The sequence below is a fragment of the Triticum urartu genome, chromosome 7A (assembly GCF_056163025.1).
Source record: "Triticum urartu cultivar PI428250 chromosome 7A, HENAU_Tu73, whole genome shotgun sequence".
In the NCBI taxonomy this organism is placed as follows: Eukaryota; Viridiplantae; Streptophyta; class Magnoliopsida; order Poales; family Poaceae; genus Triticum; species Triticum urartu.
The window spans coordinates 723,125,292-723,152,511 of NC_141879.1; the positions used below are offsets into that span (position 1 = coordinate 723,125,292).

The 27,220-nt window shown below is 44.6% G+C and overlaps 1 protein-coding gene and 1 pseudogene across 5 annotated transcripts; both read right to left on the reverse strand.

Annotated features, from left to right (window-relative positions):
* Nucleotides 1-586: 586 nt before the first annotated feature.
* Nucleotides 587-4,565, reverse strand: LOC125526978 (disease resistance protein RGA2-like). Of its 5 annotated transcripts, none has more exons than XM_087537691.1 (3): nucleotides 3,779-4,556; nucleotides 819-3,739; nucleotides 587-634 (listed from the first exon to the last, which is right to left on the reverse strand). In XM_087537691.1, exons 1-3 carry the CDS (start codon nucleotides 4,554-4,556, stop codon nucleotides 587-589), a joined length of 3,747 nt encoding a protein of 1,248 aa, XP_087393817.1. The 5 variants fall into 5 exon arrangements, with proteins under 5 accessions (XP_087393817.1, XP_087393818.1, XP_087393820.1 ...); XM_087537692.1 differs by having other exon boundaries at nucleotides 587-636; nucleotides 830-2,878; nucleotides 2,915-4,556; XM_087537694.1 differs by having other exon boundaries at nucleotides 819-4,565.
* An 8,375-nt stretch (nucleotides 4,566-12,940) lies between these two features.
* On the reverse strand, nucleotides 12,941-15,915 carry LOC147962259 (uncharacterized; annotated as a pseudogene).
* Nucleotides 15,916-27,220: the final 11,305 nt, after the last annotated feature.

Below are 27,220 nucleotides of genomic sequence, written 5' to 3' on the forward strand. Positions count from 1 at the left end.
ACATATCGAAAATTGAGCTAATAAATTACCTCTTCTGAGTGTAGCAACCAAAAAGAAATACAGACAGAAGTTTGACAAAAGAATCTGACAGTGCCAAGGCAGAATGCCGCCATGCCAGTTGGAAAAGGAACACAATGATACAACAGCCCAGAGGCAAACAGAAGTGGCAAATACAAGTACCAAATTATTCAAACCAGATCTCTTTTCGAGGATAAAATGATAGTAGATAATAGTATTATGGGAGCGCTTTCTGATTACTGATCTTGCAATTCAGCATGGTAACAACCTCCCATGGGCTTCTGATCCCGGCAACAGCATCGCAAAACAACATGGCAACAACAATTACTGATCTTGGTGGGTCTTGCAAGACAATAGTTCTACTCCAAGTGATCTCTCTTTTCCGCCCGTCTGTATGTGCTGGAAGAATTCTACAAAAAAGCCATACACGGTCAACATGAGAAGAAAGCCAAACAGATAGGTATAGTGATGGGGCATGGTTTTTTTTTTTCCAAAAAACAAATCAGAGGGGTACAATATCAGCAACCTTTGCAGACAGCATATCTTCCAAGTCTTCGGGAATAGTAATTCAGCCTTTGCAGACATATTTCCATGTCTTTGGCTTCAGCAGCATGGGCTCTGCATAGATTAATCATGTAAAAACATAACACTTTAGAAGAACGCCATTGAGGAAATGACGAATTTATTTTAAAAGAACACTTAATTTGCTTTAATTTTCTGTCATACTACTAGTGATGCTATTATAATTAACTGACTAGCACATTTCATGGTCTTCAATAAGTAACAGAGGTAGTAATTGCTGTGTGCTTACTTCCATAATAACGGGCATCTATGTCTTTCTCCTGGAGGCTGCCCAGCCGTTGCTGCAGGCTTGTAGGGAGCGTCTTCACACCAGGGCACTTTTTAATGAAAAGATATTGAAGAGACGAGTATGCCTGCGGCCAATCAGGTAGGGATGACAGGTTATTGCATTCCCAAAGCTGGAGGAACTCCAGCGAGAGTAGCTCTCCCGGGTGAGATTTCAGAGATGTCAAACCACGGCAGTCATGAATAAGTAGTTCCTTGAGAGACCGGGGAAGATGGAGTACCCCTGTTAAGCCATGGCAATATGTTAATTTTAACTCTTCTAAATGCCCCACCCCAGCTTCGGGTGATGATGATGACGACGACACCTCCGGTAACCCTTGATGAATCGACGATGCTGACTGTCCCTGCTGCAACCTCCTGCCAAATGTGGACTCAAGCTTACTGCAGCTAGAAATGTACATTGTCCTAAGAGATGCAGGGACATCAAAGACCTCAACCAAGTTGTTGCAATATCCTATCGTCAGAGTCTCTAGGCGTGGCAGGAGCTGACTCATTCCTGATGATGTTGATGGCTCGGCAGGAACTTGTGCATATCCTGTCAGACCATCGCAATGGGCAATTATAAGCTTCCTCAAGGATACCAATCCTTGGAACTCTTTTTCTGGCCAGTGGACGAGTGTGTGGCAATACTGAATTGATAAATCTTGAAGGCGTACAAAACACGCAAGCAACTCTGTTACACCTGACTTAAAGCCTTTTAACTCCAAAACTGCCAGAGGAAAATCATGATCATACCATTTTTCTTTGCCATCCAACACTTCCCTCAAACCATGCTCAGCTTTCCCTGAGGCCGTTTCTATACTATCTCCAATGCTATGCAGTTCCAGATTTATCAATGAAGTCATATGTCTACCTACCCACTCGAACAACTTTGACTCAAGCCCTTCCATTTTTAATACACTGAGCTTTGGTGATATAGCTGTAGTTGTCAACTTTGGACATCTCTCAATACAAGCGTTTTGGAGGTTAGGGAAGATCGGTTGTCCTGGCAATGCTGTCAACCTTTTACAGTCGCTAATGCACAACTTCTCAAGCAGAGGGAACATTATATCTTCTCCTTGCGTCCCATCATTATCTATTTCCCACCATCTCTCCAAACAGACAAGACCTTGCAACATAAGCTCCTTTAGTCTTGGAAATGTGAAGGATGTAACACGGTCATGACTGAACAACCATTGTAGTTTTCTACAACCGAAAATATGGATCTCAATAATGTTTTGCAACATAGCCATCCATGTCGGGAAGGTGGTGGCTCCATAGGAGTGTATCCTTATAGCATGCAGCCTATCATGAGGTTTGAGCTTCTCGAGCACTCCTGCATCATCTTCGCGACTAGTTTCCTCATTAATGTTATCTAATCCAATGGTCCATTTGAACGTCAGTTCTCTTAGTTCCTTCTTCATGAGGTTTGCCGCTTCTGCATCTTCTTTTGTCACGTTCTCTAGATGATGTAGCTCTAGTTGGCCACCAAGTTTCAAATTCTCAAGCTCTCCAACATTGCTGCAATTACGGCCACTACCCGCTACAAAGCATGTAAGTGTCTGTAGGGATGTGAGCTTTCGAAGGTCTCTTGGCATGCGCTTCAGCTTTGGACAACCATGAGTATAAAGGTGACGGAGAGCGGTCATATACTTCATTTGTGTTGGAAGTCCACAAAGAGATGTGCAGCCAGAGAGGTTCAGCGTTTGCAGGTTGTACAGAATGCTCATATCCTCAGGAAGTGCTATGATATAACTTCCCGAGAGATCTAGGTACCTCAGATGATGTAGATGCTTTGGTTTCAGCGGAAATGATGATCTGTGCAAACAGAGCTGTAATGCTTGTAAAGAGCTGTATTTTGATGGATATTGCAATGAACTTTCCATATCACCGTCACACAGAAGTGTTTGGATAGCTGCCGAGCTTTTCTCTAGAGAACTATTCAATTTACTTTCTGGTTCCTTGCATGACAAAAATAAATGACGAGCAGTGTTTGAAAGCCACTCGCCCTGTCCTGGTTCCTCAGTTGTGGCAACAAATTCAATCTTGCCTGGCTCCTCAGTTGCCAAGGCACATTCCTTCCCCATTACAGAAAGTGCAACATCATGCATAAGATCGTGGATTTTACATGTAGTTCTGGAATAACACCACCCGGTGAGTTCAGTTTCCTCAACTGTGGCTTGGACTTGTTTCACATCCTGAAAGAATGACCTTGAAGCTAGCTCATTGAAAATATGTTTGCCAATGGTTTCAAGACGAACTTGCCTTTCCTGGATGAAGCCATGTGCAATCCATAGTTGGATCAGCTTGTCCACATCAATCTCACAATCTTTAGGAAATATAGCACAAAAAGCAAAGCATTGCTTCATATGCGACGACAACTCGTTGTAACTGAGCTTGAGTATTGGCAAGATTCCAGTCTCCTCGGTGCAAATATTGCTTCTGCTTGATACTGCCTTCCACTCTTCTTCACTGGTCTTGGTACGCAGTACTGAACCCAGTGATGTTGCAGCTAATGGAGAGCCAACACATCTCTTCACAATCTCACCAAGAATTTTCACCAACTCGTCGGGCCTTTCTTCTTCCTCGTGCAAATAGCTGAACGCTCTCGCCTCAATGATTTCCTTTATGAATTTATCCTCCAAAGATGTGAGATCATAAGCTTCAACAGTACCCATTATTTTTGCCACTCCTCCATCACGAGTTGTTGTCAAGACCACACTACCAATACCACCATGTTGAAGGCGGGCCTTGAGCTGTTCCCATATGTGAACTTGTCGTTTCCAGATATCATCCAGTACAAGGAGGTACCTTTTACCGCTCACAACATTCTGAAGGCTATCCAGTGGTGTCTTCTTCGAAGTAGCCATTGCTTCTGTACCGTCATGCCCTTTCCTGGGAGCTGTTTCTATACCATCATCCTTCTTCCTAGGAGCCGCTTCAACTATAGTTTTAGCCAGAGAATCTGCATCAAAGCAGTCAGAGGCACACACCCATAGCAGAAAATCAAAATGCTTCTGAATTTCAGGTTCATTGTAAACAAGTTGTGCTAACGTGGTCTTTCCCAGGCCGCCCATTCCAACGATGGGAACAACAGTGAGATCGGAATTGTTAGCTTGTCCAACCAGTATATCAACAATTTTCTTATTATCCTTATCTCTTGATCTGCTGGAGATTTTCTTTGGATCGAAGATAACATGACCCGTCTGCCGCAACTGGGTGGATAACAATGGTTGTTGCTGATATTTGAAGCCAAAGGCATTCATTTCAGCCACAAGTACCTCAATGGCCTGCACAATCTTGCCGAGCTTCTTTCCCATTTTTTCACGGAATGCTACACGGTTGTGGGTAGGAAAGAGTTTTACCACACCGAAGCCAAGCTCCTTGTAGTGTCCCTCCTTTTTGGCCTTACGACGAAGGGCCTCATACTTGAACTCATCAAAGACTTCATTCGCCTCGTAAGCCACCTTCTTGATGGCCTCAAGCCAGGCCGCTGCGCCTCCTCTGTGGGCTGCCGCCTGCTCAGCGTCGGTGATGATGTCCAGGATGGCAGGCAATTTGCGCTTGAGGGTGTCATGCTGCTCCTCCAGGCCTTCCATCACCTTGTACTGGTCGAGCAGGTAGCTGGAGGCCTTCTCCTTCACCATGGAGAGCAGTGGTCCGACCACCATGGTGGCCACCAGCTCCGCCATTGGAACGCCAAGGACAGCACAGAGAAGCACTAGGTGGAGAAGGCAATAATAGTGTGAGAAAGATCTGTTTGCTTGCCTGTGAGAAAATGGAAGCAAATAATGCTAGTATGTGTGGATGCGTTCGGTTTGATTGATTAATTGCATTGATGACCACACAGTAGATAGAAACAACGGTCCAAAACACCTAACAGTGCTCGGGATGGGTGCTGTCTGCAGCTGAAACACGGAATTAATGGCCAGCTAACCAACAACTAGTACAATTAAATTCAGCTTGGCCTTGCAACAGAATGTGCTCCATTAGAACCAGAGCCTTAACCTCTGCTGTCAGCATTGTTCATCTTCTGACTCTAGCAACCAACAAGCATAGGAACCTTCAAATTTGAGCGCACACTCATAAGTAGCGAGCAAATTAAGGAAATCGATCAAATGATCCCAAACCCATGGCAGCCCAAATTATGATCTTCAACAACTTGGATTTGGTTCTTGCGAGCATCTATGTCTCAAATGAAAGCTATCCGTACTAATTGTATTAAGCTAGTAGATGATTGTAATATAGAGAAGTTTGCAGAAGTAGAGAAGGCAATAATGGTCTGAGCACGATGCGTTTGCTTGCTTCTGAGGAAAATGGAAGCAAATAATGCTTACTATTTTGATCTACTTCCGGGGAGACGTACATGTTAGTGCACATGAAGTACACAAGCCCACAAGCCGGATTAGTGGGCTGATATGTATCTTCGTGGTGGGACGGCCCATCACTAGATCGTTTGCTCCCTTAGTTTTCTCGATAGCTGGCATTCCTGTAGCGCTCATTCACTTGCTTTTTTTGGGTTTTTCGACCGTTTTATAGTCAAACATATGCTCTAAACAGTTCTTAAAAAATGTTCACGGCTTCAACAAAATTCGTGCAAATAACAAAATCAGGATTTTTTTTAATTTGAAAAAATTTCACGGTTTCAAAAAAGGTTCATGGAAATAAAAATATTCACGAATTAAAAAAAGCCGTGAATTTGAAAATGGTTCATGTATTCAAAAAAATCGTGCAAATCAAAAAGAGTTTATGAATTCAAAAAATTGTTCATGATCAAAAAAAGTTTGCGTAAATCAAAAAAGTTGATGAATCCAAAAAATGTTTTCGAATTTGAAGATTGTTTGCAATTTTAAAAAAATAGTCTTGCATTGATTTTTTAAAATACTCATATGAAATAAAAAAAACAGTTGTAAGTCAGTCCGAGCTCTCTTCATAACACAGAAACTCAAGTTAACGGCCAGTGAGTAAAAACTGCAGTGAAACAATGTGTCTTGTTAGCCTTGTATCTGTTCTTCTTCTTCGGGTTTGAGCTACATAAGTGCAAAACTGGATTGTTAGCTTCATTTGTTTTCCTCAATTTACCGGAGTAGCAGGTTGTACATGCTCCTCACCGCCAGGCTCGTCCACGAGAAACATGCATAACATTATATCTGACACTATAATCGTTCGTCTGAATATGTGTATGTCAAAGGCACTATTTGCTTAGTATCTGTTCTTCTTCTTCGGGTTTGAGCTACATAAGTGCAAAACTGGCTCCAACCCGCATGTGTGAGTATAGCGCAATTTGATCCCACATGTCTGGACTGGACATAGTCCAGATTGAATCAACACCAGCTTCTTGCCCTGCTGGTGTTGAATCAAAACATATATGATCGTATTTTTCTGGAGTTGAAAAAAAAATCATGTAAGAAAACCTAATTTAATTCCTTTCATGACTCTGATAGTTTTTTTTTTCGGAAAAACTTTCAATCTATTCATCTTCAATCATGGTAGTACAACGAACACTAGAAATAATAAAAATTACATCCAGATCCGTAGACCACCTAGCGACGACTACAAACACTGAAGCGAGCCGAAGGCGCGCCGCTGTCATCGCCCTTCCCTCACCGGAGCCGGGCAAACCTTATTGTAGTAGACAGTCGGGAAGTCGTCGTGCTAAGGTCCCATAGAACCAACGCACCAGAACAGTAACCGCCGCGGATGAATAGTGTAGATCAAAAGGATCCAACCTGAAGACACACGAACGAAGACGAACGACGAACAGATCCGAGCAAATCCACCAAAAACAGATCCGCCGGAGACACACCTCCACACGCCCACCGATTATGCTTCACACATCAACGGAACGGGGATTAGACGGGGAGACCTTTATTCCATCTTCAGGGAGCCACCGCCGTCTCGCCTTCCTGAGTAGGACACAAAACCTAACAAAGCTTGAAAAAAGATATGAAAATGGAGCCCTCCCATCGACAAGGGCCGAGATCCACTCCACCTCCATGGCCCTAAGGCCACCGGAGACGGGACGGACCGGCGCTGGCGCCGGTGGGAGACAAAAAACCCTAGTTTTGGGGAGGCGGCGGCTGGCTACGTTGGAGGCAGCGGCTGGGTACGTTCCTTAACAATATGAGCCAATATTGCCTCTGATAGTTATGAAGACATCTCTCCACAAGTTAGACACACATTGCTTTGGTCTGGCAGGCACAAAGATGTGTGAATTCCGTTATGAACAAGAACGCTTGCCACAAAGAATGGTTCAGCATCGAGAAGAGGGTTCGGAGTTGCTCAGCTCACACAAGAGTGCAGCAGCAGGGTGGAAAAATAAAAATAAGAAGAGACCAGGTTCAGATCAGTTGCTCATTCCACACCTGAAGGTTCAGATGGAGACGTGAGGACCCAAAAGTTGCCACGGAGCGTTTCATCATTCCAAGGCGGTGTGGGGTGGGAGAGGCTCCAACTCTCGACCTCAATCAAGATCACTCGCAATTCGATTAGCTATGAGACCTACGCGCTAGCCAACTGCGCCGCTCAAAAAAAAAAAAAAACTGCGCCACCACCCCCTTTGTTGGATAACCAGTGAACGACCGCTCCTGTTGTTAGCCTCATGTAGTACCTTATTTGATTCCCCATTTTACCAGAGTCCAGAGTAGCAAGCTGAAGCTGTGCAAGCTCCTCGCCAGCGCTCGGCTCACCATTTCGGTTGGCTGAAGCCTCAAACTTTCCTGCCTCCAGTTACTGGGCAATGCAGTTTAATGTGATATCTACAACCTACGGCCTCCTCGCTCACTGGCACTGGCAGGCTTGTCCGCGAGCAGGTCACCCTGCCTGGCTTGTGGATTAGTGGTGCAGCGGATGTTCATCTGCATCATGCTTCATCCAAGGTCGATCGGTTATTATTGTCTGAAACCAGCTACTGCATGCTGTCGGCAACTTGTCAGACGGTGCCATGTCTGTCTGGAAACATACGAATGCAGTGGACCTTCCAGATCGAGGGCACCAACGGCATATCCGAGGGCGTCCATCGACAACCTGCCTGTAGGTCAGGATCATCGAGGAGCACAGCCGGAACTCCGTCGGCTGCCTATAGGTCTGAAAACCACCCATTATCTCTGAAACCCACTACCCCCCCTAAACCATAAATCTCTCTGCTTAATTGGACTTCACATACCTGATCATCGTATCATCTTGTTCTATAATGCAAACATCCTGTTTTTTTCATCGAGAGAAAGAACATTAAGAAATTGTGCTCATTCCGTTGTAGTTAGTAGCTGATGAGTGATGGAATTTCTTTCTGAACATTCTGGTGATTTGCTGGTGGTTTTCGGAAGCAGCGTTTTGGTGCCCGAGCGCAGCTGCTCCCGAAATCCCTCGCGTTAGTTCTCGTCTGGGGATTCAGAAAATTCGGTCTGACACACCTGCGCTGATGCATGGGAAAAACAATATACGGTTCGCGTACGTAGCGCACAGTGCGTCTAAAGCGAGCCCAAACCGTATGGGCGGACGTCCGTGCGCGCGCGGTTCCGTCTGGTCCGTGGAACAGAAAGTTTACCTTTTGGCTGAGCCGTGGACCAGGACACCGAACGGACGTGTCAACCCCCAACCCACCTCGCTGTAGGGCAACCGTTTTGGAGAATTTGCAGGTCGTCTCTTGGTCGGACCACACTCAACCCCAAACCCACCTCGGTGGTTCTCGAAACCAGGCGCCGCCGCGGCCAGCTATCCACCGCCCCCCACTGCTGTGGAGGCTGAGGTCACTCCGGCTAACCGGCGATGAAAGATGCTGGCCTGGAGTTCTTGGTTGACGCCGTGGACAGGTAACTAGGTAAGGGAACCCTGCCCTACTTGGAGATCTATCAGTTTTTCCTAGTCCGGCCGACATGGGCGCTGCCTGACCATGGTTACGCAATACGCCGTCCCCATAGCCGTGTGTTGCAGATTTCCCCTACGAGAAGAGTTCGCAGACAGCTTGGACCACCCGGATCCGGTGCCCCTGGCGGTCCTCCCGCGGATTGCTGTCACGAGCGCTGACCCGGCTGACTCGAATGCTGGCTCCGGCTGCGGCCATCGTGTTGGCGGCGCAAGCCAGGGAAGGCAAGAGGACAACGGGCGCCGTCGGCGGGAGGCTTCTCCGACGAGGTCGGCGGAGTCGACAGACAGGGTGAATCCGGATTCCGGAGGCGCCTAGATGGACAAAAAGGTACGGCCTGAAGCCAATCGAGGGCACCTGTTTTATTGTTTTGTTGAATGCTGCTCTGTCGTCGTACAACGGGGGTGAAATTCGCCGCCATGCTAGTTGTAAGTACGACCCGCTGACCAAATGGAAAGAAAATGTCCGTTCATGTGGTGTGTGTAGGATGCGAATAGTTCTGGGGGAGATTGCTTATGCTCCCACACCGTAGATGGTCCCATGATATAGTTTTTAGAAAAGGACACTTAGATGCTGCCGAAAATTGTGGAAAAGTTGCAAGTGTCCAGAAGATATGTGTATACAATCTGTAAGAAGTTCAAGTCAAAAGACTCGAAATGCATTCGTAGAAACAAAAAAGACAAATCTGATTGTGAATATTGTCACTCTTGCTTTTGTAGGACACCATTCATACCGACGTGCCTTGTGGACACCATTCATACCGGCGTGTGTTTCAAGTTTTATGTGAAAATTTTATAGATTGTACGCACATGCCTTGTGAGCACCCAAAATCTTGTTAATTTTTTTTGAAAACATTTGAATACGTTTCTTGAAAAATGGAAGCATGGTAGCATGCAAGGTGTGGTCCATCTGATATTCCTCCAGCAGTCCTGCTTGCCAACATTTCATTCTGGAGCTGCCATGTTCCCTCCTGTGGAAACTTACAAAGATTTTTTTCACTGAGAAATCAGGTTACGTCTTGGGAGTGTGCCGCCGGACAGAAAACAGTGTCCATCTTTTATGAGTGCCCTAGAGCAGTCAACTCGCAACTATGCAGAGGAACCGACGAAAAGTGTAGTTTGTCCTGAACTATGACTTAGTTTTGAGTTTTGACTCACTTGGCGAGGCGTACGACTTCTACAATATGCATTCGTGGGAGATCGGAATAGGGATAAGGTATGACAAGCGCCCTGTAATGGTGTCAATCCTCCAAGGCTCCAACCCCCAGGTTTGGTTTTATCTGCCTTATTTTCTTTTGTTCCTTCTGGATGATACTTAGTGATTCATTGATTTAGTGCATGGATGCACAACAGGAAGATTGGATGCTAGATTTGCTAAGTTCTGTGAACATGTTAGATGGAAATAAATTAAGCATGCTATTTGCTGAATTTTTCTCATATACACACACTAACGGTGGCTACATGGTCGCTAATAGAAATTCTTTCTTAATGTAAATTATATCTGGGACAGCCAAATAGGGAAATCAGTGTTTGTTTTTTGTGATGGAACAGAGAAACCATGCATGGATGGGGAAAAAATCTTAGTATCGGCCAGCTCCTTCGTTGCAAAAATTCAGACTCCCAAACACGATGACAGAATGTCGTGGCTACTAAATATATTGGTCCTGCTGTATTTAGCTACTGTTATACTACTATAACTTCCATATCTGGCTATTAGATTCCATATTAGGACCAAGTTCGTGTTCGAGGAACAACATATGAACATGCACCAATGAAAAGTGTGGTAATTTACCTGCGGCGCCAGTTGATTATTATTAATGTGTGAAATCATGCTGATCAAACTGGACAACTCATCCTAGGATAAATGAAGATATCAAATTGTAATCCTTTGTGCATTTCCATGCATAGTGTATTTATCAACATAGACAGCATGAGTGTACAATTGTTTGTATCTCTTCATTGTTAGCGTATATGAAATTTTATTTGACATTTATGTTTGTTTTCTTCGTATTTTTCTTTTAAAGAAGTTTATGCTCTTAATTATCATCATTCCTCTTATTAGCCTGAAGATTTAAGAGATAGAGTCCACTCGAAATTGCTCGAGGAGGATTGTTTGGGGGTTCTACAATTTTCTTGGTAATATCCAAAGGTAAATATAAATGAATATTCTGCCAATTTTGTCACGAAATGATATAACTGTATGAGAACTACTATATATCTACTGTAATCACCCTGCTATTTTTGTTCCTTTCATTCTTTTCGAAATTCTTTGTGTACAGATTTCAGTAACTGTATGAGAACCAGATGAAGTGTTTGCACCTTTGATTCATCTTCTTGCCTCACACCGGTGCAAAAATCACATACATTTCCTCCTGCTATTACCAATATCATGAAGGGTCCTCTGGCTAGAGCACACCAATTAAATCAGCGTGAAGACTGTCTCCTACAGGAAGATGAGTTCCTCTGCAGTTCCATGTAAATTGTTACAGCGAGGAGGTCATCATCATGTCTAAACTGCCGACGGGAAAGGCAGCATCACCTCACCTTTTGTTGAGTAGCAACAATCAAGTAGTGGTAGTCAGCTTCAAATCATTTTATGTTTAGGTTCCGAGATTCTCTCTTATCTGAATTGTTGCATGCAGCTTTCAGTTTATATATGTGTGTGATTACATAAATTCAGTTTCGATTGTTCTTCCTTTTGCCAATGTTTGTATTTAGCTGAACCACCGTCTACTTTTACTGGAATTGGTCACAGTTGGTTATCCTTTATCATATATTTATATGTTGTGCGGATATTTTATATCTTCAGGTAACAATGGTTACTGCCTGAATCAGATCAGATGGTTAATCCTTGTTTAACGGGATTCGGCAAAAAGGCAGTGACATTAAAAATGGTGCCTGGGTCGCGAGGTAATCCAGTCTGGAGTACAACTGAGTAGAGATCCAAGCCAGGTCCGTCAGAGAACAGTGCTGCTACACCTGGTGCATTCCCGCTGGTACCGGATGGGTGGGTGCCTGTTAAATACTCCATGGAAGAGACGGCTCAGGCTGGCTCAGGAAAAAGGCTGAGCCGTGCGCCCACGGCCTGTTCCGTGTGCACGGTAACGCCTGCCGACACAATGAATGCGCACATGCCGTCGCATTGTTTAAGTCTGATACTAGTAATATACAGCTGAGAATACCATCTAGTGCACAGATCCACACGCAAGCAGACGGCTACGATTTCAGGAGCAGCTGAGCCTGAGCTCAGAATCGAATATTCGGTGGTTTTCATGATTTTCAGAGAGAAGGATCGATTACTGGCACGTATTGCTATTGCATCGATGGCCAGCTGATGAAGCATGGTCTAGATCATCATCCTCGTCCTCCTCCTCGACAAACGGACAATGAGGAATTTGAAGTGGTTAGCGACAACGCAGTGTATATCAAGGTTCCTAAAAATTACTTCAGAAGAGTATTCCTAGTGCAGAGTATGAGTGGGAATCGACAGATTCAAATAGCCAATGTGGTGGATGTTTTGCTTGCCATGTTTGTTGTCAATAAAAATGGGGCAGGAGGGAAGCCCCTTTTGATAAAAAAGGAATAGTAGCACTGTTGTGAGTCTGTTATCCATAAATAACATTGGGAAACTGTGATAGAATTTTGAAAGAAAAAAACTGATGGCAGAACGTCGCAGTATTCCTAGGGCGGATCATAAGGGATTAAGGGTAAACCAACAGCTTCAGATCTATGTGTAAGTCAAAATTGTAGTACAGTACTACTGTTACACATAGTCATGCAGAGATTTCACCGATAGAGATGACAAAAAATTGAGTAAACAAGTTACCTCTTCTGGGAATAGCACCCAAAAGGAAACACTGACAGAGTTTTTACAAGAAAGCTCACAGCCTGTAGGCAGCAGAAGAGGAAAAATACAAGTACTAACTATCAAACAAGATGTCTTTCTGGGGGTAGAATTAATGATAGACAACAGTGTCGGAGGCCGTCTGATCCTGTGAAGGAAATAGTGTCTGGGCTTGTAAGAGAATAGTTCTACTACGTACAAGCGACCTCTCTTCTCCATCCGTCTGTATGTGCTTGAAGAATTCTCTGAAGAAGCCATACACTATCAACCCCAGAAGAAAGCCAAACATATCATAAAAAAAAATCTCTGGGCTACAGTATCACCAACCTTTGCAGACAGCATATCTTCCAAGTCTTTCAGAACAGTAGTTCAAGCTTTGCAGACATACTTCCATGTCTTCGGTTTCAGCAGCATAGGCCTTGGCTTATCTGCACAGATTAATCATGTAACAACTTACACTCAAGAGGAATCTCATTAAAAAAAAGAAATGATGGATTTAGGTTAAAGGAAAATTTATCTTGCTCTAGTTTTCTGTTATACTACTAGTGAAGCTATTATCATTTTCTAACTAGCACAGTTAACACTCACTAGTAAGTAGCAATAGAGAAGGTAATTGCTGCGTGCTTATACTTCCATAAAGACGGGCATCTACATGTTCCTGCTGGATGCTGCCAAGGCATTGCTGCAGGCTTGCAGGGAGAATCTTCATACTAGGGCAGTTTCTAATGCAAAGATATTGGAGAGATGAGTATGCTTGCGGCATATCCGGTAGGGATTCCACGGTCTTGCAGTCCCAAAGCTGGAGGGACTCCAAGGATTTGAACTCGGGAGAGCAGGATTCCAGAGATGTCAACCCACCACAGCTAACAATGTCTAGTCTCTTGAGGGACGGGGGTAAATAGAGGACCCCTGTTAAGCCATCACAGTGGTATAATGATAAATCTTCTATACTGGATGACCCTTGATGAATCGATGATACTGACTGTCCCTGCTGCAGCTTCCTGCCGGATGTGGACTCAAGCTTTCTGCAATTATAAATGCCCATTGTCCTGAGAGATGCAGGGACGTTGAAGATCTCAACCAAGTTTTCACAACTACGTATCGTTAGAGACTCTAGACGTGGCAGGAGCTGACTGGTTTCTGATGATGCTGATGGCTCAGCAGAAGCTTGCGCATATCCAGTCAAATTATCGCAATTTTTAATCTCTAGCCTCATCAAGGATACCAATCCTTCGAACAATGTTTCTGGCCAGTGGACAAGCGCATGGCAACTATCAATTGACAACTCTTGAAGGTGTACAAAGCATGTGCACATCTCTGTTACACTTATACCCGACTTAAAGTTTCTTAACAACAAAACTGCTAAAGGAAATCCTTGATCATTCCCTCAAACTATTCTCAGCCACCGTCGAGGTTGTATCTGTACTATGTTCAATGCTAGTCAGTTGCAGAATGGTCAATGAAGACATATGTCTGGCTACCCACAAGAACAACTCTGCCTCGCGTCCTTCCATGTTCAATGCACTGAGCTTTGGTGATTTAGCTGTAGTTGTCAACTCTGGACATTTCTCAATACAAACAGTCTGGAGCTTCGAGAAGGTCGGATATCCTGGCAATGCTTTCTAATTTTCACAGTGACCAATGAACAATCTCTCAAGCAGAGGAAACATTATCTCTTCTCCATGCATCTTATCATTATCTATTTCACACCATCTTTCCAAACAGACAAGATGTTGCAACGTAAGCTCCTTCAGCTTTGGAAATGCACAGGATGTATCCTGGTTATGGGTGAATAGCCATTGTAGTTTAATACAACTGAAAAGATGGATCTCAACAATGTTTTGCAACATAGCCATCCATGTCAGGAAGGTGGTGCCTCCATAGGAGTGTATCCTTATAGCATGCAGCCCATCACAAGGTTTGAGTTTCTTGAGCACTCCTGCATCATCCTCATGACTAGCTTCCTCGACAGAGTTATCTGATCCAACAGTCCATTTTAATGTCAGTTCTCTTAGTTCCTTCTTCATGAGGTTTGCCGCTTCTGCATCTTCTTCTGTCACATTCTCTAGATGATTTAGCTCTAGTTGACCACCAAGTTTTAAAGTCTTGAGCATTCCAACATTACTGCAATTAGAGCCACTACCCACTACAAAGTATGTAAGTGTCTGTAGGGATGTGAGTTTTCTGAGGTCTCTTGACATGCTCTTCAGATTTGGACAACCATGAGTGTAAAGGTGACGGAGGGCAGTCATATACTTCATATGGCTTGGAAGTCCACCAAGAAATCTGCAGCCGGCAAGGTTCAGCGTTTGCAGGTTGTATAGAATGCTCATATCTTCAGGAAGTGCTTCTATACAACTTCTTGAGAGATCTAGGTACCTCAGGTGATGTAGATGCTTTGGTTTCAGCAGAAATGTTGATTTGCTTGAACAGAGCTGAAATGCTTGCAAAGAGCTGTATTTTGGTAGATGCTTCAGTGAAGTAGTCATATAGCTATCACACAAAAGTGTTTGGATAGCCGGAAAACTTTTCTCTAGAGAACTATTCAATTTTCTTCCTGGTTCATGGCATGACAAAAATAAATGACGAGCTGCTTCAACTATAGTTTTAGCAAGAGAATCGACATCAAAGCTGTCAGAGACACACACCCATACGAGCAAATCAAAATGTTTCTGAATTTCAGGTTCATTGTAGACAAGTTGTGCTAATGTGGTCTTGCCCAAACCCCCCATTCCAACGATGGGAACATCTGTGAGATTTGTATTATTAGCTTGACCAACTAGTATATCAACAATATACTTGTTATCTTTGTCTCTTGATGTGCTTGTGATTTTCTCTGGATCAAAGATAACATGACCCGTCTGCCGCCACTGTTTGGATAACAGAGATTGCTGTTGATATTTAAAGCCAAATGCATTCATTTCAGCCACATGGACCTCAATGGCCTGCACAATCTTGCGGAGCTTTCTCCCCATCCTGTTACGGATAAAACGGTTGTGGGTGGGAAATAGTTTTACCACATCGAAGCCAAGCTTCTTGTAGTGTCCCTCCTTTTTGGCCTTACGACGAAGCGCCTCATACTTGAACTCATCAAAGACTTCATTTGCCTGGTAAGCCACCGTCTTTACCTCTTCCAGCCAGGCCGTCGCCCCTTCTCTGTGTGCTGCCGTCTGCTCGGCGTCGGTGATGATGTCCAGGATGGCAGGCAGTTTGCGCTTGAGGATCTTGTGCTGCTCCTCCATGCCCTTCATCACCTTGTACTTGTCAAGGAGGTAGCTGGACGCTTTGTCCTTGACGATGGAGAGCAGTGGTCCAACCACCATGGTGGCCACCAGCTCCGCCATTGGAACACAGAGAAGCACAAGTGCAGTGGAAGGTGGAGAAGGAAATGGTCTGAGCAAGATGTGCTTGCTTGCTTCCCTGTGTGGAAAATGGGAGCAGATGCTAGTGTTGACTCTCAGGGAGATCGAGGTACATTTGGTTGCGTTCCGTTGATCCACTGCCAGGAATATAGAAATGAAGGTTGCATGTGCAGTTGTACAAATTGTACTACCTGGTAAAATAACACTACTTGATCGATCTGCACTTCTTGAACCAATCATCAATGCGACTATCTCATCAAGTTCGGACAGTGTCATATCCTCATGGTCTTGCCATCGTTGTGCCTGATTGATGGCAGCTTCGCCAACACCATCTGCTCTGCCGTCAGGTGGAAGTTTGCTGTCGATCATCAGCAACGCTTCCAGGCTCCTGGAAATACTAGAACCATTCAATAATGAAGGCATGCGCCATTCGAGGTCAGCGCCTTGATCGGCTACAATGTAACGACAGGACCACATGCTCCATCGACATAAACAATGGCGAACGGAGGGACTTAATTTGTCTAACTCTAGACGTTTGCTTCCCAGGGTACCAAGGAGTAGAACCATTTCAGAATGTACTGTTGACTTACCCGAGCAGCCGGCAGCTCCGTCCCATGTCCTTCCAGGGCCTCGCTCCGGTAGCCGCTGGTGTCCCCCTCTCCCGATGGTTTCTAGAAAGGCTGAGAGGGACGGGGACGATGGCGCCGGACGAACGGCGACTGGCGGCGCCATGGCCTCCATATCCCTCCTTAGATGTGTCCTGACCTCGAGAATGCTCTCTACAGAGAAGGGACTACAGCGGGGGTGCGGCGAGGGCGGAGGATTCCGGCCGGCCGCCGCCGGTGTTCTCTGGGATTTTCGGGATTCCATTGTGGACGCCGATGAGGGGAACTTTAGCTTCTTTTTAGGGTTTAACCAAAATTTATTCAGCAAAGACCACAGAGTGTGGGATGCAGTTCGGATCATGGGGTTGGCCAAACCAGACGTGGCGCCCCTGACCGCGATTAAGTACATATTTGGCTAAACTATGTTCGTCCTGATTAACAACACGACTTTTAAACACAAAAGAACAATTAAAAGTTGATGCTTGAAGCTTGATCTCTTCAACGATAGCTCCGTAGTTCCCTCTGGACCCAGTGTTGATGCCAATCACCGCTTGTTTCGAATCAGAAGAGACAACGATGTCATGAAGGTGTAGGTCTGCTGCTAATGCAAGAGCCTCTCTGCATGCGATAACCTCCAAAGTTGTTGGATCATGGACACCATTTATAGATATTGCCGAGCTGTCCATATAGTTACCTTCCCTGTCCCTGTAGACGGCTGCAGCCACCCCTCTCCTCCCAGGCCGAACCCCTGCATCCACTTGGATTTTGTAGTATCCATGTGGCGGGGCCTTGGGCCGGCGAACATTGGTTACTCTCACTGCCGCAGGCTCGCTTGGCCCCTTGCTTCCTCCTTCCTTTAACATATCCAGCTCCTGAAGGAACCTGATCACAAAGGATTGTATGTGATGAGGGCTTTGAAAAATGCCCTCGTGAATGGCCTTTCTCCTTGCCGCCCAGATTGCCCATAAGGTCACCGACAATTTAACAAATTGCTCATTAGAAAGTGATTTCATGTGAGTAAATAGCCATTGCTTAGCATTGGGTTCCGTAGTAGCCGCTAGATTCTGTCCGAGTTCTTCGTCAACCAGAGCCCATGTACACCTTGACATAGTGCAGTCCAACAAAGAATGCTTCCATGAGTCTGGAGCTCCACAAATGCCGCATGAACTGGAGTCTGCCATGTGCCTATGCGCTCGAACATCGTTGGTCGGGATCGAGTGGTGTGATAAACGCCATAAGAACATACGGATCTTGCCCGGGACAGCAGTTTTCCACAAAGTTTTCCATTCCTTCTCCTCCATAGCCGAGTTGGATGGTCCAGCCGTTCCCTCTAGCCACGCCTCCCTTCTTTGTCGGATGGCTACTAGCATATTATACGCTGATCGGACGATGAAGTTGCCCTTCTTATCAAAGAACCAGCTCCAAAAATCTGGTACGTTCCTTGTGCAAAGAGGGATTCCCCGAATGACCTGCACGTTCATGGGCATAAACATTGCATTGAGCCTCTGTATATCCCACGTTGCCAACATCGTGTCAATCAAGTCAGATACCATGGTGAGTGGATCATGCATTATGGAACCGAAGGGTCGCAGCATCTCACCCCGCGGCAGCCATTGGTCTTCCCAAATTCTCGTATCCTGTCCATTACCAATCCTCTTGATCAATCCAAAGTTTGAGGAAATTTTTTAGCGGCTGGCGGGCCATTGCAAACAGTGTGTATGTATGCCGAGCAGATTCCCAGGCCCACTAGGCCTAGGACCTCCGAACTTTAAAACAAATCTGTCCTTGCAGCAAAATTCAAAAATAATCAAAAGAAAAGATCTGATCTGAATCTCCCCTCTCGTTAGGGTTCCGACTCCTCTCGGCGGCGGCGATCCCATCGTCCTGCCGTAGAGAACTCATCTCCCCCCTAACCCCTCTCGCCGGAGTCAATCGGCGGCCTCTAGGGCCTCCACGACCGACGTAGGGACAAGGTGGGTTGGGATTCAAACGCCCGCGAATCGAAAAACCTCGGGCAAGAGTATTATGGGTGACACAGCTTCTGGATCGGGCGGCCTCACGTCGGACCTAGAGGCAATGATGGAGGAGCTGGGATTGAAGGAAGGTGATCTCCAGGATGTAGTAATCGAGGATGAAGAACTTTTGGAGGAGGCTACTCGTTGGATGGCGATAGCTAGGGTTCACACAGACCGTACCTATAGCCAGTACTGGTTCTTCAGAAACATGAGGGCGGCCTGGGATCTGGCAAAAGAAGTGAAAATTAGGCCTCTCGAGGACAACTTGTATACTTTGCAGTTTGCATGCTTGGGTGATTGGGAACGTGTGATGCAGGACGGTCCGTGGTTGTTCAAGGGCAGGGCAGTGGTGCTGGAACCCTATGACGGCTATACAAAACCATCTTCTATTGAGCTCAACAAGATAGAGATCTGGATCCAGATCCATGATTTCCCGAACGGCTTCTTCACAAAAATCAAGGCTCTTGCGTCTACTGTGGGCGAGTTCATATACGCCGAGCCAATGGCCCAGGACTTTGAAGGAAATTTTGCTAGAGTTTGAGTGAGGATCGATGTAACCAAACCGCTCAAGAATGCCGTCTCCTTGGTGGTCAGAAAGAAGGATCCAGTACATAGGGAAATCTTCAGGGTGAAGTACGAGAGGCTCCCGGATTGGTGTGCTGTGGATATCTTGGACACTTATACAAGGAGTGCGGAGATGGCGTTCATGCTCCCAAGGATCTAGTCTTTAAGGACTTGAAGGCATCTTGGTTCAAGGGTCCGGGCAAAGGTCCAGGAGAAGGACGAAGCTCGAAATATGGCAACGGATCACTGGGCGGAAGAGGCAATAGTCGCTCGGGGAGAGGACGAGGCCGCGGACCAACACAAAATTCTAATGCTTCACGTGAGCTCAGCAGCGACATTAGCCAAGGTCTGGACGTCACCATGGGGGAGGCAGAGAATAACAGGAAAAGGGGAGCCGATGTGACGTGCAGCTTCAGTAATCAAGCCGCCAGCAACAGATTCGTCAGGGAAGCTGCTGATGTTGCCAGCCCCAGAAACACCAGTCAGCCCATTGACCAAGCAGGAAACAAAGAGGAACAAGACCGGAGGGATGAACAGCGACAAAAACAGTGGAAAGAACCCAACCTTACCCAAAAACTCTGATGCGCGTTCTGGTGGGCCCCCGCAGGGGTCGCGCCAAGCGCAATGAGTCTACTGTGCTGGAACTGTCGCGGGGCTAGCTAACCCGCGACAGTTAGAGAGCTTCGTGATATGACGAGGCAATTTGCCCCCTCTGTCCAGTCTGATGAACTCCTCACTCATCATGTAATACGCATTATATATGCTAGTATTACACTGCTATTGTACAATGTATATTTTGCATGCATGGGCTTCAAAATTGCTGATTTACTCAAAGATCAGTTTAGTAGGGAAAAACTAGCTAGGGATGAACATCATATCATGAAAATATGAAGTTGCAACTCTGTAGTTAGTGCTGATAATTTGGAGTGGTTCACGATGATGTATACCAAAGTTCCTAACCTCAACTCAGAACAGCAACTTATCTTGAGAAAAAAAGTGCAGAGTGTGAGGGGGGAACAAACATCTTCAAATACATATGATGGTCAATAAATAAGTCAAATAACGATCAGGATGAATTCAGACGACCATTATATTTCTAGCTTAGATTGTACTGAAAAACAAAGTGCGGAGTATTACTCAGGCTGAATAAAATACATTGAATGAGTACAGAATATAGTATATCCTACAACTGGGAAAATACAGAACTAGTAAGCAACAGAAAACAGCGGAAAGGAATCCCATGTTTGCGTGCTGAAGTAACTGAAGTGGAGAGAGATATGCGCAGTTGGAAAGCATACCGGGCCACTCGTTTAGCAGTACTAGTGTACTACTACTACTACTACCTCCGTCTCAGAAAAATGTGTCACGGATTTAGTACAAAGTTAGTAAATGTGGTATGAGTAAAGCAACTGGAAAACTATGCGCTTTGGTTTTCAGATTCTGTTTTGAACCCCTTGTTAGGAAAAATCAAATAGGAAATACATCATACCTTGAGAAAATTGAAGCCAAGCAAGTAAGAGTTTAAATGATTAGCAGTGTATACCAGAGTTGGCGGTTAGCAGCAGTACATACATAAGTGCAAATTTTAACTTGGTCTGAGCTTACTTCGCAAAGAACAAACAAAGAAAATGGCTGGCCTTCAACTTCATTTAGGCGTCTTGCATCTGTTCAGAACGTGGAAACTCCACGCGACAATGAACCAGCAAACATTTACCAAAAGAATTGACGCATTTCCTAAGTGCAGACTATTAGGGGCAATCAACAGCCTAATATAGAGATAGTAGTGAGCAGGTAGCAGTTCATGTACACGTCAAAATAGTAGTGTTATGCATACAGAGGAAGGTTACGAAAAAGGGTTTTCCCCCGCTTTATATTATAATGCAACAGCACCAAGCATCCCACAACATCCGACAATAATCCAAATTTTAGTACAAGAAGAGGAAAGCAGAGAAAAGTAAATAAGTGCGGCTGGGGGCACAACAAGACAAGCCCCAAACAGAAAAGAAACAGCTAGAAGCTAATCCGGCTCCGAGGATGGTAGGGGAGGAGGCGGCACCAACACGGATGCAGTGGATCGTAGACCAGTGATGATGGTGTCGATGGCGTCTGGGTCGTGCCGCTTGCTAAGCGGTCTCCATAGTTGTAAGAAGCCACACATTTTGTAGATTGTGTCAGTTACACGGCAAGGAATGACGCGTTCGATGACTAATTTATTGCGGCAGTTCCAGAGAGTCCACTCAAGGGTGCCCATGGCAACCCAAAGGGACGCACGCCTAGACCTGGGGAGACTAAGGATCTCGCCGAACATATCCGGGAGATTATCGTGGCACCAATTGCCTCCACAGAGGAAGGAAGACATACAGACCAGAAGATCAGTTAACAAGAAAGAAAATCCTTCTGGGATTATTATTTCACATATGCGCTCATGTTGAAATTCCTGTGACTGAAACAGGAAAGACCTTCCCTTTCGTGGAGCACCGATCAGCAGCAGCTCAACGAAGAACAGGGAGCACCCCACTATGGTAGTGACGGAGAAATGGGCATTAAAAAGCCTCAAGAAGAACAGAGGTTCTATCTGTTGCCTCTTCATCTCTTCTTCACATCCGGTAGGCATGAGCGAGTCGATGATCTTGTTTGGGACTATGCGGTCTATAAGGCTTGGGACATTATGCAGTCCATAAGGCTTTGGGACTATGATCTCGTAGGTGCCCGAATGTCATATCCTCATTAGCCATCAATCATGACTTAGAAGATTTGGAATTTATCAAAGGCTTGGGACGATAGGGGATGGAAAGGTTGAGAAGACCCCCCGCCCCCCTGCCCTAGGGCTTGGGTAACTAAAACGTTATCATCCATAGCAAAGGAGTGGAACCACGGGAACTTCTATTTGAAGTAGAGAGCAACATTTTTCTATTTGTCATGCCAAAGATGGAGAGTGTTCCCTTTAGTAGGAAAACATGAGGCAGTCGTGGAGGGAGATGATATGGTTGTTCCTACTGATTGGAAGGGAGATGTTATGAATCACATGGCTTTGGATGATCGCTGGATTGGTTTGATAAGGTTGTCCTCTCTAAAGGTGGTCAAGGAGGGAGATTATCTGGTTGTTGTGTGGGATAATTTTTTATTCCAATTTTGTAGGGATTTTTCTGGTGTGTTTTTTAGCTTGGAGGAAAGGATGTTAGAACTACTCTTTGGCAGCGCGCTCTTATTTTTCTCACTCTTCTATCTCTATCCTGCCCCCTTAACCTTGCAGGAGTTACAAGTCACATACCTTGTTGAGTATGAGATCCTCATAGTGCCCCAGCCCTGAGGGAGGACTACGCTGCTGAAGGAGCAATGCGAGTAGACGACCGTCGTGAACGCCCCAGATTCTGCCCCTGTAGAGTTGGTCTGTGTCTGTGAGTTCGCAACCAGGGTCAGTCCAAGGCCATGGCAAAAGGTGCGGCGGCCTAGGGCCCAACACATATACACACCTAAAGGGGGGCATTGCCCCCCCTCCTCGGGTGCGCACTTCACCACCTTGTATTTATTCAATAGTTGTTTATGGCTAAGTTCATGTATATATAATCTCTATACCCTAATAGAACATTGAGTACATCATATAAAGATTTGGTGCTCCCATAGATGAAGTAGCTTTGGTAGAGGAGATGAAAAACTTCGTTGTCAAACAAGGTGTCCTAGAACCCGAGTATTCTACATTTGTATATCACCGACTTTTCGGCAACAAGCAGCAGAGCCACTGCCTGCTTCATTCCGTCAAGCAAAATACAAGCACTTATTGTACAAAGAGAAGTGCTTCAGTACACCCCCCCTCCAACAAAACGTAGAAGGGCAGAAAGGTCATACAGAAGAAACGTATACCCACTTCGTATCGTAGACGTACAATCCCGGTCATAGAATACACGTGAGTAAGAAGAAGAAAAAAACTTGGACGACCACTCCATCGATCCCGCCTGCCGCCCGACTAGAGGAAAGAAAAACGGACCTAGCTAGCCGCAGTGCGCTCGTTCGTCGGATTGAGCACACTTTCCTTTTAAAGAAAGGAAATCAACAGGTCCTCTTCTATTGCTTCACAAAGAAAAGCGTCAGGTCCATGTGCTCACGCTATATATCCCACCTGCATTTATTAGGGGATCAAAAACTTTAAAAGTCGTAACTTTTGATTTGAGTCTCAAAATTCAGATTCGTTTTCACCGTTATGTTTCTCGCGACGAGTTCTTCAAAACTAGATCCCATATGAGTAGGTTACGACGAACTTTTTTTCTTGAGCAACTTTGTGTGCTACAGAGGCAACTTTAATGCTATAAAAAGCAACTCCTATTTTCCCCTAGTATGACTACCTATTAGCAAAGGATCCTTCTAAGTTGGTTACCATGACTACCAATTGACTAGCTTCATCTATAAGTCGCCTACCATAAAGACAACTCCAACGCGGATCACCAAATCGCCCCAAATGTCAGGATCGGCCTCTCTAGACACTTTTAACCATCCAATGACGGTCACCGAATTTGTTTAAACAAGTTCGTACGTCCGAAATCCTCCAAGCCAGACAAGGAGGGGGCATTCTCAGGGCCCCTCGGCGTCGATTGCTCCCTTCGACATCAAGCCGGATCCCATCACCTCAGACGACAAGAGAAGGCCCCCGCGATGGACAAAGAGTCCACACTAGAAATGGAGATGCCAACCCAATGGTCAACCTCCGACCGCTGTTTGACGATGCCCTCTCCGCCCTCCCGAGCAAACACGACGTCCAAAACTAGATGCCGCGTAAAGGAGGAGACGTCGTCCCCACTGCGGCAACATTTTTTGTTGTAACAAGGAGGTGGCAACAACAACTTCGAATATTGATAAATGCAACCACATATAGAAAAGACTAAGTTCACCCAACAGAACCCATTGGGGGTAGAAAAGAAAAACAACTATGTGACTTATATGCACTGGAGTTGTACTTAAAAAAGCCAGCAAGTTTTGGGGTGTTTTTATGCAACTCCAATGCGTTCACTAGACAACTCTTGTGTACTCTCAGTCTGACATGGTATCCAGATAAGCGGCCACATATAGAAAAGACTAAGTTCACCAGACAACTCTTGTGTAGTCCAAGCCTGAACAACTCCACCGTTTTTGTTAGGCAACTAGGCACTAGCAGAGGAGAAAACACACGCGCGCGCATGCGTGAGCGCGCACCAACACACACACATATTCATGTGCCACATATCTCCAGCTAGGTAACTTAACCAGTTCCACCCACTCCCCTCTACGGTCGCACCAAGCGATCCCACCCGAGGAGAGAAAAATCTTGACTCCACCTTTATGACCCAAACTTAATTACATGTATCTAAAAACTTTAGATATTTACCAAATAATGTTCTTGGTAAATGTTTATGTTCGTGAGGATTGGGCAACTGGATACATGGTTTTAAGCAAACTATTTGTTGATTGTGGGCAACTGGTACTTTGTTTTAGGCAAGTGTATGGTTGATTGTAGGCAACTGGATATCTTTTTTGAGGGCAACTTTGGGTGCGAAGGAGGCAACTATCGTGCTATAGGGAAGCAACTTCTTCTCTTTGGCCTAGTAGGACTGCCTATTAGGTTTGTTTGCGTAAAAACAAAAAAAAATCACACAAAACATAAGGCCCCTTTAGTGCTACAAACAAAACAACTTCACTGCACTATGTGTACCTGTGACTTTTACTAACATTATCCCAACTCGCCTATCATGGTTGCTCATTTGCATATTGTTTGATAGTCAATTGCCTACAATTGATGTTCAGTTGCCTATAAATATTGTAAATTGCCTATCATTGATGCCTAGTTGCCTACTATTGGTAATTAGTTCCTATCATTGTTGCTCAGTTGCCTAACTTTGCAAAAATAGTTGCCTACAATATTGTGAAGTGGTTTATCATTGTTTTTCTAAGTTGCCTGCAAACACTCTAAAGTTGCCAAAATTGACCACTAAGTTTCCTATCATAGTTAGCAATAGAAGACACAAGAGTATGAATGGTAGACGACTTCATAGTATTATAGGCAGTTTAGAAATAACAACATACAAGCATGAACAATATGCAACTTAGAAGTACCGGTGAAGAAGTTAGGAGAACGTTAGAAAAAATTTAATTAGGACGGAAAGTGTAGTGAAGTTGCCTATTTTTAGCACTAAAATTGTCTCTCGTAGAAAGAAAGTTGCTTATAAAGGTGATATGATGTTGTCTACCTCTGTTCAAAGTTATTCTCTATTACTAGTTAGTTGCTCATTGTTGGTAATTAGTTACTTTAAATTGGAGTGGAGTTGCTTCTGTTTAATTAGCACTAAAGTTGTCTCATCTAGCATTTAAGTTGCTTTCTGAAAGAAAGAAAAATTATCAAAAACATATTCATGTGGGTTTAGTTTTGAAGAGCTCGTCACGACCTGGCTAGCCAACACCCGCGTGCTCAATAGCGTTAGCGGCAGACTTCCCTAGAAAAGGAAAGCAAACAGATCTCATACCACCCATCCCCACACAGTTCAAAATTTGAAATCATGATAGATGATTTAGATCCCACAATTTTTTTCCAATAGTGTAGGCAACTTAGGTCTTTTGATGGACAGCTTTCATAGTATTGTAGGAAATTGAAGATCACTCGTAGGCAACTTCGTAGTGAAAGGACAACCTGGTTTCTGGAGTAGACAACTTAGAAGCCATGTTAGACAACTTTCCACTCTACGGTAAGAAACTTTCACAATATGGTAGGCAACTAAACAATCCACAACTTATTTTCCGATGTATGCAACTTAGAAATCATAGTGACCACCCATTACACTGTTGCACACAACTAACTAGGTGGCTACAGGTGAAGTTAGTTATACACACGGTGCAATTCATCTAGCATCAGAGTTGCTCATGTTTAGCACTAAAATTGCTTCATCTAGCATCAAAGTTGCTTTTAAAAAAAAGTCATCAAAACATATTCATATGAGATCTAGTTTTGAAGAGCTCGTCACAAGGAACCTAGCGGTGAAAACGGTTCTTCGTTCTGACACTCGGTTGAAAAGTTGTAGCTTTAAAAAAAATTGAAACGGAATAAATAGGTGACGTCGGCACATGCAGGCGCATAGGTATTCTTTACACTACCCATTGGATAACGCTATTGTTACAGACAGCGAACGACTTTTGTCGCCTAGCTCTTGCGCCAGAAATAACCAAATAGTGCAGCTGCACTTTGCAGTATTTCGGTACTTTGTTCTTCACTTGAAGTTTAGTGTTACAAATTTCCTCACTGTCCACTTTCGGTTCAGTCCCCACTAGGAATTCTTGTGGTCTTCACCTGTGTTCAGATGTACAACGGTGGTGCTGTACTTGCCATTCATCACTAGATGGATGTTTATGTTTAGTTAAACTGCACGCTCGCCATTCAGGTGGTGGTTCTAGAGTGGTTTTAATTGTGTTTGGTACCAAGAAACAAATAAACTCTAGTTATACATAAATCCCAGTGCTCTCTCTGCTTCAGTTTTGTTTCTTGCACTGGCCAAAGATTGGATCTCTACTAAGCTTCCAGTTCCTTTTCCTGCCGTATGGTATAACTAGCAAAAGAGCCCGTGCGTTGCAACGGGAGAAAAAACACACATGGCCCTAACCTAGTAATCATGATCATTCAATGCCACAATAGGTCCATGTTCTTTATAGCATGGCATCACATCTGTGTCACCTCGTATCCTTCTTCTCACCCTCCCCGACAACATTGTTTAAAAAACCAAACTGGTGAGGCCATTGTTTTAGGTTTCTATTACTTGAACCACCGGTTCACTTGTACCATATCTTGTTTTTATACCACAATTCATTTTTTTTGCATATTAGCATTATACCAAATAGGAAACATGGCGGTGCGTTGCTACGTGTAATAAAAATAAATAAATAAGTATATACTTAAAAACTAAAAAAAAAACTCAAACAACTTCCAAGGACCATTCTTAAAATGAAAATCCATTATTGTCTTGATTATAGATAGAACTTCCAATAAATTGATCAACGCAAGTGAGCTACATATACATAACCAATTTAAATTTCATCCACCCAAATATGTGTACATGCTCATATATGTGTGCACGGGTTCAGACAAAATTA

Excerpts from the sequence above, each read along its gene's own strand:
- LOC125526978 (XM_087537694.1), bottom strand. The coding sequence starts at position 4,556 with ATGGCGGAGCTGGTGGCCACCATGGTGGTCGGACCACTGCTCTCCATG. Across the intron at positions 635-818 it reads ATTATGGAAGTAAGCACACA|CCCATGCTGCTGAAGCCAAA; the intron begins GCAATTACTACC and ends ATCTATGCAGAG.